Genomic DNA, 12,907 nt, shown 5'->3' with positions numbered 1-12,907 from the left:
ACTGCATTTTATTATTTAACAATTAATAATAATCACATGAACACTTGAAAATAATGTTAAATGTTCCAATATAATAAATTCGGATAGATAGCAATTGGAGCGCAAAGAAATGTACGCAGTTAGAGTATTTATATGTATATTTGTGTTGGTGCAAACATAAATTGCAAATTGTTGTAAATTTCGTATAGACGTGTGTTAGTGTGTTGCGTGTGTGATAAGTGCAGCACGCAAATAAAGAGCGGAGAGCATAGCACGAAAAATATAAATCGAAACGAATCTAAAAAGGTATACATTTTTGCAATTTCATATACTCAAATGGACACTTCCTATATATACATATATACATATATATATATTTATATATATATATATATGTATTCAAATATAAAAACAGCAGTTATGAGAAGTAAAATCAAATGTGAATGCCAAAAACTTTGGGGGAAAAACTTTTAATTTGGCAATTATGAATTGCTTATTGGATTTAGTTATTAACTCCCTTTCTGACAATACATTTAGATTTATATACATGATGCATAACCTTTTTGTTCTTTTAGTTTTTTTTATTTAAGACCTGAGTCTGAGTTGATGGCTCGTAGGCGGCACCGCATTAATATGGAATGAGAAAATCAATAAGCTTAGCAATGAGGCATCTTTAGGTGCCGGTTGGTTCCTTCGGAGGAGCTCATTAATATTTTTGTACTTTATTTAATTCATACCAATTGACTATATATATATATATATATATATATATATATATATATATATATATATATATATATATATATATATATATATATATATATATATATTTAATATATACATAAGTCTGCATGTATGTACATATGTGTCACATCATGTCTACTGCATAAATTAGCTATTAATATTAGGTATTCTTTCTTTTGCATTGCATTTATTTAATTGTACCTACATAAATGCCTTCTCATATATATATGAAGTTATAGGTATTAACTGTGAATATACTTACATATATACATACATTCATATTTATGCATATATCTATCAATAAATTTATAGTATGTATTTATATACAAAGAGCCCGTGCCATTGTGCGTCTCGAGTGCATCCAAAATTAAACGGTAAACGAACATAACGGCACGTTCAACGCAAAAGAACACAAAAAGTCAGTTATGGAGAGTTGCCGATTCTAAAATACCCTTTCAATGTTGTCTTATAGTTTATAATGATTTCTATTTTGAAGGACACAAATAGACAGAATTTCCAATATCAGATATATAAAAGTGCATATAATTAAATTATACATGTAATTTTATTTTATTTGCGATTTTGCACTATTACAGGGTATAGCAAATGCGTTTCTCGGCTCAGCTTTGATTGAAGATATTTTTATTTCTGTTTCAATTGAGTTCAATTAGACTTTAAAAATGCTTCCCGCTGTATTTTTTTAACAACTCAATGGGTTTGTTGTCGTTTAACTTACTTTTACTTTCATTATTTGCGTGTCTGGACGCACTACGTATTAAGTCGCGTAAGGAGTGTACGTAAATATATGTATACGACGTCAGAATAGTAAAGCGCATTTGTTAAATAATTTATCCTATCTTTAACATTGCAGAGTTACCTGTTAAAGGTACATGCCGAAAATGGACAACGAACAACCGCATCAGGAGCTGGTCAAGTGTGTCCTGGTTGGCGACACAGCCGTGGGAAAGACGCGTTTGATTTGTGCCAGGGCTTGCAATAAGCACGTTTCGCTTTCGCAGCTGCTCTCCACACATGTGCCGACCGTGTGGGCGATCGATCAATATCGCATTTACAAAGACGCAAGTGACAAATTGTCTGCAGAAATGGCAGTTCATCAATAACACATAAATATCAATTATACTTTATAGGTTCTTGAACGAAGTTGGGAAGTGGTAGATGGTGTCAATGTCTCTTTACGTTTGTGGGACACCTTCGGTGATCATGACAAGGATCGTCGCTTCGCCTACGGCAGGTGAGTTAACATCTCGGGCTACTTGAATGCAATGTTTACTTGAGCGTTATTCAACTTTGTAGATCCGATGTCGTGTTGCTTTGTTTCTCCATTGCAAGCCCTATTTCTTTGCGTAATTGCAAGGTTATGTGGTATCCGGAGATACGTCGCTTCTGTCCAGACGTGCCCGTCGTACTAGTCGGCTGCAAAAATGACCTGCGTTACATGTACCGCGATGAAAATTATTTGTCCTACTTTGGTGAAAAAGGCACCTTTGTACGGTACGTGGATTTTGTGTGCTAGATGGAAAATCTTTCTAAGCAGTTTCTTTGTATATTTTCAGCGCCGCATTGAAGAGCGATTTGGTTATGCCGGATGAGGCACGCGCTGTTGCAAAGGAACTGGGCGTTAGCTATTATGAGACCAGCGTCTTTACGTACTTTGGAGTCAACGAGGTGTTCGAAAATGCAATTCGATCTTCACTTATTGCTCGCCGCCAGCAACGCTTCTGGATGACAAACCTGAAAAAGGTACAGAAGCCGTTGCTGCAGGCACCGTTCCGACCACCAAAGCCGCCACCACCGGAGGTTACGGTCATGGTTGGTCACTATCGACAGGACATATACAATATGTTTCTTTCGCAAGCATATGCCGACCTTGTTCTAGTGGCTGGCGGAACCAAGTTCGCTGTACACAGATTCATGCTTGCGGCGGCGTCTAGCATTTTTCAACGCATTCTAAACACTGAGCTGACCGACATGGGTGGCCGGAGCAGCAGCGAGTCGAGCATGGTCAGCTCAACGTTTGGTGAGGCAACAATAGCTGACTTCAATGATGACACAGAATATCTTATACGTTACGAATCACGCACACAACGGTAGTTAATTACCTTCACAAATTCCTTGCTTTTGCTCCACTTCTAACTGACTTTTTAATTTTTAGCATGTGGGAACATTTAAAGCGCCGCTCCAGCTATCAAGCTTTACCATTGGTAGAATCAAAGCGCTCCAATGATTTAAGTAAGGAACCGCATTATCCAGTACTCCAGAGTTTGCGTTTAGTGCAAATGGAAAATCAACGCGGCGTCAGCTCTGTTCAGACAATTGTAACTTTAAGCAAAGCAATCTCACCACAAGCACTGCACCAATGCCTGCGATTCATTTATACAGGCACCATTGACAAGGAATGCAGTAATCTGCAGGTAAACTGAACGTAATTCTATTTACAGACGTGAAACTTATGAAAATTCCACTTGTATACTATAGGAAATTAGAGAAGCTGCCGATTTATTAGAACTGCCGCAACTAACCATGTTACTTTCCAAGCCACAAAGCGTCATGGAGAGCCCCAGTGATGAGCCCAATCCTCACATTTGTCTTGTATGCTGTCAATTACTATATACGATGTTTTTCTTATTATAATCAATTTCCCCTAATTGTAGCGCATAAAGGAGAGCATGGAAAGGCATTGCATTGGAGATGGTTGTTTTACCGATGTAACCTTTGAACTGGACGATGGCCTGATGAAGGTACAAATAAATGCTAAAGATATGAAAAAGATATGAGAAAAGTATCTCTAATACTCTACTTATTTGTATTTAAGGCCCATCGGGCTGTTCTGGTGGGTCGCTGTGATGTTATGCGCGCCATGCTCCTCGGCGACTTTCGCGAAGCACACTCTAATGTGGTAAGAATATAAAAAATGTAATTATTAAGTATCTGAAATGAATAATCCTATTTTGTTGCAGATTGTTTTTCCTGGCGTCACGATTTATACATTCCATAAACTGCTGTGCTATTTGTACACTGATCAAATTCCGCCCATATCAGCGGTTAAATGCCTCAATTTGCTGGAATTGGCCAACCGTTTGTGCCTGCCGCGCCTTATCAATCTGATTGAGTGTCGCGTTATTGAAGATCTCACAATTATTTCACAAAACGAGACCAATGAAACGGTCGATCATTGCCTAAAATTGCTGGAGTCAGTCAAGGTTGCTTAACATATAATTTAACACAATGCATATACCTTTAAAACATCTCAATTTAAATAGTTGCACAATGCCCATCAATTGGCGGAATGGTGTATGTCGTATCTGTGCGTCAATTACAATGTTATTTGTAAGTTTTCACTTAAGGGCTTGAAAGCATTGCATCAGGATAATCAGGAGTATTTGCGAGAGCACCGATGGCCTCCGGTTTGGTATCTAAAGGATTATGACTATTATCAGCGCTGCATCAATGAGCTTAATAAGGAGCTAAAGCTAAAAAGTTCTGGTCGAGATTTCCCAAGCGATGACGAAGGTTGCCTATGTTTTACTGGAGGTAAGTGTCATCATCATCTACTCACTCATACATGCATATGTATACACCAACCAGACTAGCATACAAGACTCGATGATCCAAACAGAAGATCAAACTCTAAGTACTACTAATTGTTAGCATTCTTTCAATTATTATCATTGAGATATATAAGTTAACTTATAACACTTAGTTAGCTTATAACACTTAATGTTAGGTATTATTCAACACTTATTATCGGGTGCTAGACAAGTTAAGGAACAGCCCTGGCAAGAGCAACTCTACTTACGCCGGTGAGGCTATGATTTGTAAAAATATAGATCAGTCTCGTGTTTTAACTCGTACTGATAGGACATGCTAAAAATTGGTGTCATATAAGTAAAACTAAAAATAGTGAATATAATAAGAAAAACCAATAAAATTAACTGTTTCGATTATTCAAAAAAGAACAATTAAAAGCAGGGTTAAAAAGCGTTCTTCCAGTAAACCGCTTAAATAAATATTCACTCCGTCATTTGCTCGTTAAATGGCTTATTTCATTGTCTGAGCCCGAGGCCAGCAATAAGAGGCACAGTCGCCTCTCAACCTAACTTTCAGTCACCACAGGACTGGAAATCATATAATTGGCGCCCAACTAGTGGTCGGACTCCACAACCAACAACAATTAAGACAGCAGCGCGGGAGCTGCAATTGACAGATCTTATAAAGGGATTTTTTTTTTTTGTTTTGTGTTAGTTGAATCTTGTAAGTGGATACTCTAGCCAAAATTTTTCTTCAAACACAAAAAGTGTTAAAATTTATTTTATAAAAAAATACCTAGGACTAGCGAGTATTTTATATTGCAATTGCATGTAAAAAAAAAAAAAAAAAAAAAAAAATTAATGATCAGAACCAAGTGAGAGTGACTACTTTGGGAATTTTAGTGGCAGCAATTGATCATTCAGATCGTCAATAAAATTACATTGTGTTACTTTCTGTGTGTCTGAAGTTGTGCATGCAGTTCTCGTAGTTCAGAGCTGTGACGTAATTCGACCCATCTTCTGACGGCCCGTTTTATTTTTCGCGACCACTGACCTGCGCATGTCTCGGTTCAACCAATATAGAAACCCTCGCAGGCAGTCTAGCGACTCAGATTCCGACTGTGTAGTTCCCCCACCATCAGGTAGAATGGATGCAGATCAGCTTACGGAAATAATAAGGACGGCTACTAGCAAAGCTTTAGCCGAACAGGCCGCTGTAAACCAGCAGAGGGAACATGTATTAACTCAACGAATTAATGAGTTAGCTGAACAAATAGCGGTAGCAAACGTTGCCGCCCCACAAGTAGTAGCGTATGCTGCTATAGGAATTAGGAACGATATTCACTGTGACGAGCCACTAGATGCCGTCAAATGCTTACCTGAGTTTGCAGGGGTACAGGAATCGTATGTATCTTGGAGGCAGGCAGCATTAGCCACTTACGAGATCTTCAGACCGTATAATGGCAGTTCTCGTCATTATCAGGCCGTCATCATCATAAGAAGCAAGATTAGGGGCCCCGCAGACGCGGTGCTAGCCTCATTTGGTACTGTGCTGAATTTTGATGCGATAATAAATCGCCTAGATTTCACATACAGTGATAAGAGACCAATTCATGTCATTGAACAAGAATTAAGTACCTTGAGGCAAGGTGGCCTGTCCCTGCTTCAATATTATGATGAAGTAGAGAAGAAACTCGCTCTTCTCACAAACAAAGTTAATATGTCATATGAGCCGGCTTTAGCAAAGGGCCTATGTGAAAAATTCCGCGACGATGCGTTGCGTGTGTTCATATCGGGTCTCAAGCGCAGTCTAACAGATGTGCTCTTTGCAGCAAAGCCCAGAGATCTGCCTTCAGCGCTAGCTCTCGCGCAAGAGGTCGAGTCGAATCACGAAAGGTACTCATTCGCGGCTAATTTTGCAAAAAGTCTTGAAGACAAAGAGCGCAAGCCGCATGCAAAAGCGCAGGGTCACCAATATGAGAGGTATTCGCATCAAGCCGAAAGACAAGCTAGCGGTACAAAGAATCCGCACTTTAGCAAGCAAAACAGGGCCCCATTTCGGACTGACCCACGAAGCACCAGGCAGCACAACAATAATGGCGCACCAGTGCCCATGGAGGTCGATCCTTCCTTTTCAAGGGTAATGCAGCCCACTCAGGCCCTTGCTTACGCGAACAAGAAGCACCCCGCATCTGACCGCACAGGCGGTCTGAGAAAGCAGCAAAGGTTGAATCACGTCACGCAAGGCGCGGGACAGGGGGCAGAGGTGTGTGCTGATGCTGCCTCCAGCGCAGCGGCACAAATCAATGACGTTACTAGTTATAACTCTGATGCCCTTAATTTTTTAGGAGTAAATCCCTTCTACCCGTCATCAGACGAAGAGTAGGAGGGACTCACATGCAATTCCTCATAGACACGGGCGCGGCCAAGAATTTCATTCGGCCACATAAAGGGTTGAAAGGCGTCCGCTCGGTAGAGTCCCCCTTCAAAATTCACTCCATTCACGGCGAGACACAAATTACACACAAATGCTTTGTTTCAATGTTTGGGTTAAAAGCAACTTTTTTTATTCTGCCGGACTTATCAACCTTTGATGGGATTATAGGCCTTGACCTGCTTAAGCAGGCATCTGCTTCGCTTTGTTTAGCTTCAGGACAACTTAAGTGGGGCACGGAGGTCGAACCAATCACCTTCCACAAATGCAAAAATGTAAATTTCACAAATGTAGACTGTGCAGACGCATCCCCATTAGTTAGAAGTTCTTTTTTGAAAATGCTGAAGACCAGACAAAAGGCCTTTGCAGACCCAGACGAGGCGTTGCCGTATAACACATCAGTCGTGGCTACCATTAGGACTACAGACGAGCAACCGATCTATGCCAAGCTTTACCCATATCCAATGGGAGCGGCTGATTTCGTTAATAAAGAAATCAAAGATCTACTAAAGAATGATATAATTCAAAAGTCCGTCTCTCCCTACAATAACCCAATATGGGTAGTAGACAAGAAGGGCACTGATGAAGCGGGCAATAGGAAAATGAGGTTGGTAATGGACTTTCGTAAACTTAACGAAAAAACCGTGCCGGACAAATACCCTATGCCAAATATATCAATGATATTGGGGAATTTGGGGAGAGCCAAATTCTTTTCAACATTAGACCTCAAGTCTGGTTATCACCAGATCATACTCGCTGAACGCGACCGTGAAAAAACCTCTTTCTCTGTGAACGGGGGGAAATACGAGTTCAAAAGACTCCCCTTTGGATTAAAGAATGCAGCAAGCATCTTTCAAAGAACCATCGACGACATACTGCGAGAGCAGATTGGCAAATTTTGCTATGTTTATGTCGATGACGTAATCATCTTTTCAGAAGATGAGGAATCCCACATTAAACACGTGGATTGGGTCCTAAAAAGCTTACACGAAGCAAACATGAGGGTCTCCGTCGAAAAGTCACGTTTTTTTAAGAAAAGCGTGAACTTTCTTGGTTTCGTAGTCACCAGCACTGGCACCACGACGGATCCTGAAAAGGTTAGGGCAATACAGGAGTATCCAGAACCAAAAACGCTGTTCGAGGTTAGATCATTTCTAGGCCTCGCAAGTTATTACAGATGTTTCATTAGGGACTTCGCCGCAATAGCAAGACCCATCTCGAATATCCTGAAGGGTGAAAATGGAACAGTCAGTAAGCATAGGTCCAGAAATATAAAGGTTCAATTCTCTGAAGTGCAGCAGAGGGCATTTCAGAAGTTGCGCGATATTTTGTCATCCGAGAATGTAATGCTCAGGTACCCCGATTTTAAGAAGCCATTCGATCTAACGACCGATGCTTCGGCTCACGGCATAGGTGCAGTTTTGTCTCAAGAGGGTCGTCCTATAACAATGATTTCAAGAACATTGAAGGACAGTGAGGTTAACTATGCAACCAATGAGAGAGAGTTATTGGCCATTGTATGGTCACTTGCCAAATTAAGGCACTATTTGTATGGGGTGAAAGACATTAATATCTTCACTGACCATCAACCCTTGACCTTCGCAGTTTCGGAATCTAATCCAAATGCGAAAATCAAAAGGTGGAAAGCGCGCATTGACGAGTCTAATGCACGTATCTTCTATAAACCTGGCAAGGACAATCTGGTTGCGGATGCCTTGTCAAGACAGCAGCTCAACGCTATAAATGAGCAAGAAATTGAGTCCTGCGCTGCAACGATCCACAGTGAGGTATCTCTCACCAACACCATTGAGACGACAGACAAACCCTTGAACTGTTTTCAAAACCAGATAGTGCTAGAAGAGGCGCGTTTCCCCTTAAAACGAAGTTTTATTCTTTTTGGAAATAAGAAACGCTACTTGATCAGCTATACATGCGTCGAATCGCTGCTAGACGAGCTCGAAGATGTAGTCTCACCCAAATGCGTAAATGCTCTCCACTGTAATTTACACACGCTTGCAATGATACAAGATGCATTGGTGCGAAGATACCCAGCCACAAAGTTCTGGCATTGCAAAAATCGCGTAGTGGACATATTTGCGGTTGGAGAAGGAAGGGAAATCCTCACAGTCGAGCATAATAGGGCCCATAGGTCTGCACAGGAAAATGTTAAGCAGGTACTCTCGGAGTACTACTTTCCACGGATGGCAAAAATTGCCAAGGAAATAGTACAAAACTGCAAAACATGTGCTAGGGCTAAGTATGATAGACACCCCAAAAAACAAGAGCTTGGAGAGACACCGATCCCCTCACATGTAGGAGAGATGTTACACATAGACATTTTCTCCACTGACAAGAAATACTTTCTCACTTGCATCGACAAGTTCTCTAAGTTTGCTATCGTCCAACCGGTCGCTTCAAGAACCATTGTGGATCTGAAGCCAGCCGTAATGCAACTTATGAATTTTTTTCCAAAAGCCAGATCCATTTACTGTGACAATGAACCGTCATTGAATTCAGAGACCATCATGACTATGCTCACAAACAACTATGGGGTCAGCATTTCAAATGCACCACCATTGCATAGCATATCGAATGGACAGGTTGAGCGCTTTCACAGCACTCTGTTAGAGCTAGCCAGATGCCTAAAGATCGACAAAGGCATAAATGACACCGTAGAAGTCATTTTACTGGCCACAACCGAATACAATAAGTCGATCCATTCGGTCATCGACCAGAGACCAGTTGATGTGGTTCAGGCGCACTCTGATGAGCCACAAGAGAAGATAGAAGAAAAGATCAGAAACGCTCAGATGACGCTCAGAGCTAGGGAGAACGCAAAGCGGCAGAATAGAGTCTTCGATGTTGGTGACAAGGTTTTGGTCAAGTCCAACCGACGGCTCGGAAACAAACTCACACCTTTATGTGTCGAGAAGGCCGTGGAAGCAGACCTGGGGACCGAGGTCCTCATTAAAGGAAGGGTGGTCCACAAGGACAACCTAAGATGACTCCCTTGTTTTTTTTTATTACACCTTTTTTTTAAGCCGCTAGGCAATTTCGAATAAGTTAGGTATAGTTTTCTATTTACCTTTAGCCACTTGGCATAGTTTTTATAAAACATTTTGGTGGCGGGTACACCCGATGCTGGTGATTTAGAGCAGACTAGGTCCACTGAAATGCGACTAATGAATGCCAACAGTAGACGGATAGAAGTAAACACTGAGGTTCAAGACCAACTTAACCAGTTAACATTTGCTGTCAGTGGAGTTCTCGGGATAGCCAAAACTCACAAATTGATTTTATTGATTTATTTATTTGAAACACTGAAACACTGTCCAGAAACAGAATGCGGACGATGGAGTTGCAAAGTTTAATGCTTGCTATTACTCTCGCGAAGGCTCATTGTTAGCCCAAACATTTTGGACTCCTCAGATTTAAAATCAATTTGGCTAGAGGAATCCATCAACACTATACATTTTATAACCAAATTCCCAAAAATTAAAAAAGCCTGCAGAAAAATTACGATTTATCCTGTCGTCCACAAGAACCAGCAACAGCTCTATTCGCCCCATAGTTGGATGCTAAGCCAGAACCACAGCATGCAAATCTACAAGCGGAATCGTTGAGGAAACCCCCTTGTTCACGGCACCACCACCAACAGTAGAAGCTCATCAGCCAGCAACAACTAACGAACTCTTCGCGGCGGCAGAGCCAAGCGACTCTTCATCCATACTAGAACCAAGTCAAGAAATCCCCAAAACACCGCCAACTGCATTAATTCAAGAAGTTTCACAGCCACAGGTTGCTCCAACCGCTGCCCATCTCTGTCGACACCTGCCACGGCTGCCGGCTCATCCTCATCCTCATCGGCAGCGGCGTCACGTCAACTGCAGCTGCCGGCATTGTCGGCAGTTGCCGCACGGCAACAGCAGCTACTGCTGAACGGCTCTCTGAAGAGCAAGACGAAGACATTTCCTGCGTATCGAGCATCGGTGCGCAGCGAGAGCGACGACAAGGAGTACAGGGCGGCTAGCAGCAGCAGCAACACGATACCGACGACGGGCAAAAGTCGGCCAAGATCAGCGGCAAGAACTGTAACAATCTGCTGCACAACGCCGGCAATAAGCTAAGCGTGAGCAGCAACTCCTTCGGCCTATACGCAGCATCTGGCATCATCGCCCAAGAGCCCTGTCTCCAGCAACGGCCATCTGAACAAATACTGCCTGACGGACTTGACGCGCCGCAAGGCCGAATTCAATCGCCAGCTGAGCGCGCCGACAGACTACACACATCACTCGTCCAGTAACGGCTCATAGCATCGCTGGAGTGGTGGGACAGTCATCACGGCCATCACGGGCACGTGCACGGCCAGTCATCGACGGCGCCAGCCACACTCAAGTCGCTGCAGCTGCACAACTTTGGTGTGCATCATCCGATGCCAAGGCCCACGTCCACGTCGTGCACCAACAGCTTCAACAGACGCCACATACGTAGGCGCAAGAGCAAGCTTAGTAAGCGCCTGCTGAACGGCGATAGCGAAGAATCAGTACGCTGCTCATACTGCTCCGTATTGAATGTGAATGAGAACGACTTGCGGATTTCATTCGAGAACACCTGCACCGACTCGCTGGTCACCGCTGCTAATATGCGACCAAGGAACCGAAATGGTGCACTTTGATGATGTGTCGTTGTACGGCACTCCGAAAGAGGAGCCATATGCTGTGCTTTAATCTGCATTGGCTTCACTCTTTGGTGGATCATCGACGCAAAGAAGTCCGCGAAGCACTTGCGAGGAGTCGTCGCTGGAATTGGGTCGGTCGAGGACGACCTTACACTTGAGGGGGGGGTAGTTAACTTATAACACTTAGTTAGCTTATAACACTTAATGTTAGGTATTATTCAACACTTATTATCGGGTGCTAGACAAGTTAAGGAACAGCCCTGGCAAGAGCAACTCTACTTACGCCGGTGAGGCTATGATTTGTAAAAATATAGATCAGTCTCGTGTTTTAACTCGTACTGATAGGACATGCTAAAAATTGGTGTCATATAAGTAAAACTAAAAATAGTGAATATAATAAGAAAAACCAATAAAATTAACTGTTTCGATTATTCAAAAAAGAACAATTAAAAGCAGGGTTAAAAAGCGTTCTTCCAGTAAACCGCTTAAATAAATATTCACTCCGTCATTTGCTCGTTAAATGGCTTATTTCATTGTCTGAGCCCGAGGCCAGCAATAAGAGGCACAGTCGCCTCTCAACCTAACTTTCAGTCACCACAGGACTGGAAATCATATAATTTATACAATCGAAAATATGGAAAGGCTACGGCATAAGTCAACTCAGTTTAGTGTACTTGGTTTGTATATATAATATAACCGATTATATATTTTCTATATATATATATCGGTGTCATTCAACACACTGTCCAAACCATCATCACATTATTAACGTACAATATTTGGACAAAGTGTTCTCTTGCTGGCTGCTAGGTAAATCTAAGCGAAACGGAATCCCCAACGCCAACGCTCCCAATGGAGGTGAGAGCAGTGGCACAACGGCCGAACATCAAATCTTCAATAGCACAGCCAACTCAATGAACCACATCGACCTGGAGGCTGACATTGATCTGAATCTCTGACACCCAGCCCTAGGACATGGCAGGTGCGTAGACCATAGCTTTCCTATTAAACTGTATTTAATATTGTATACATTTTCTTCAGATCATTACGGTTTATAGTGATTCTGCCCGTCCTGATATGTTTCATCTGTACAATTTTAAGTATTTTGATACTTTTCCAAATCCATACATAACGATCCACGTGGCGTTGTCTTTTGATATATAGAAGCTCCGACCAGAGAGGGAGAGGACAAACAGACACATAAGCATTAATTTAATTGCTTTTCTGATATGCTTCAATATGCCTAATATACATACGCATAAGTACATACTTAGTATGTACAGATGGGGGCTGTATGTAAAAATGTATGTTTTATTTGTGCGCACTTTAAAATGCTGAAATAATTATTGAACTGTATGATAAACCAAATCATGTGTATACTTATACTTATGTATTTAAATTTTAAATTCCAGTTTAGGGAACATTTGTCTAGCCATAGCTTATAAGCAACAATATTTGACCTAAGGACGCATTTTGTACAAAATGATATAGAATAAAGCCATTAACACTATGAAAAATATATAA

The 12,907-nt window shown here is 41.7% G+C and overlaps 1 protein-coding gene across 2 annotated transcripts; it reads left to right on the top strand.

Annotated features, from left to right (window-relative positions):
• Positions 1-12: 12 nt before the first annotated feature.
• Positions 13-12,885, top strand: LOC111592254 (rho-related BTB domain-containing protein 1). Of its 2 annotated transcripts, none has more exons than XM_023304336.2 (13): positions 13-285; positions 1,595-1,802; positions 1,872-1,975; positions 2,038-2,235; positions 2,298-2,831; positions 2,897-3,155; positions 3,220-3,333; positions 3,396-3,482; positions 3,557-3,640; positions 3,702-3,944; positions 4,005-4,275; positions 12,194-12,365; positions 12,425-12,885. In XM_023304336.2, the coding sequence occupies exons 2-12, from the start codon at positions 1,614-1,616 to the stop codon at positions 12,340-12,342; spliced, it is 2,232 nt and encodes a 743-aa protein (XP_023160104.1). In that variant the 5' UTR covers positions 13-285; positions 1,595-1,613; the 3' UTR covers positions 12,343-12,365; positions 12,425-12,885. The 2 variants fall into 2 exon arrangements, with proteins under 2 accessions (XP_023160104.1, XP_023160103.1); XM_023304335.2 differs by having other exon boundaries at positions 12,173-12,365.
• Positions 12,886-12,907: the final 22 nt, after the last annotated feature.

The sequence above is a fragment of the Drosophila hydei genome, unplaced genomic scaffold (genome assembly GCF_003285905.1).
Source record: "Drosophila hydei strain 15085-1641.00,03,60 unplaced genomic scaffold, DhydRS2 tig00000001-arrow-pilon, whole genome shotgun sequence".
Taxonomy (NCBI): Eukaryota; Metazoa; Arthropoda; class Insecta; order Diptera; family Drosophilidae; genus Drosophila; species Drosophila hydei.
The sequence above is the reverse complement of the archived record's forward strand: the minus strand, read 5'-3'. Positions and strand labels throughout refer to the sequence as shown.

Excerpts from the sequence above, each read along its gene's own strand:
- LOC111592254 (XM_023304335.2), top strand. The coding sequence starts at position 1,614 with ATGCCGAAAATGGACAACGAACAACCGCATCAGGAGCTGGTCAAGTGT. Across the intron at positions 3,156-3,219 it reads AGGAATGCAGTAATCTGCAG|GAAATTAGAGAAGCTGCCGA; the intron begins GTAAACTGAACG and ends TGTATACTATAG. Across the intron at positions 3,334-3,395 it reads CCAATCCTCACATTTGTCTT|CGCATAAAGGAGAGCATGGA; the intron begins GTATGCTGTCAA and ends CCCTAATTGTAG.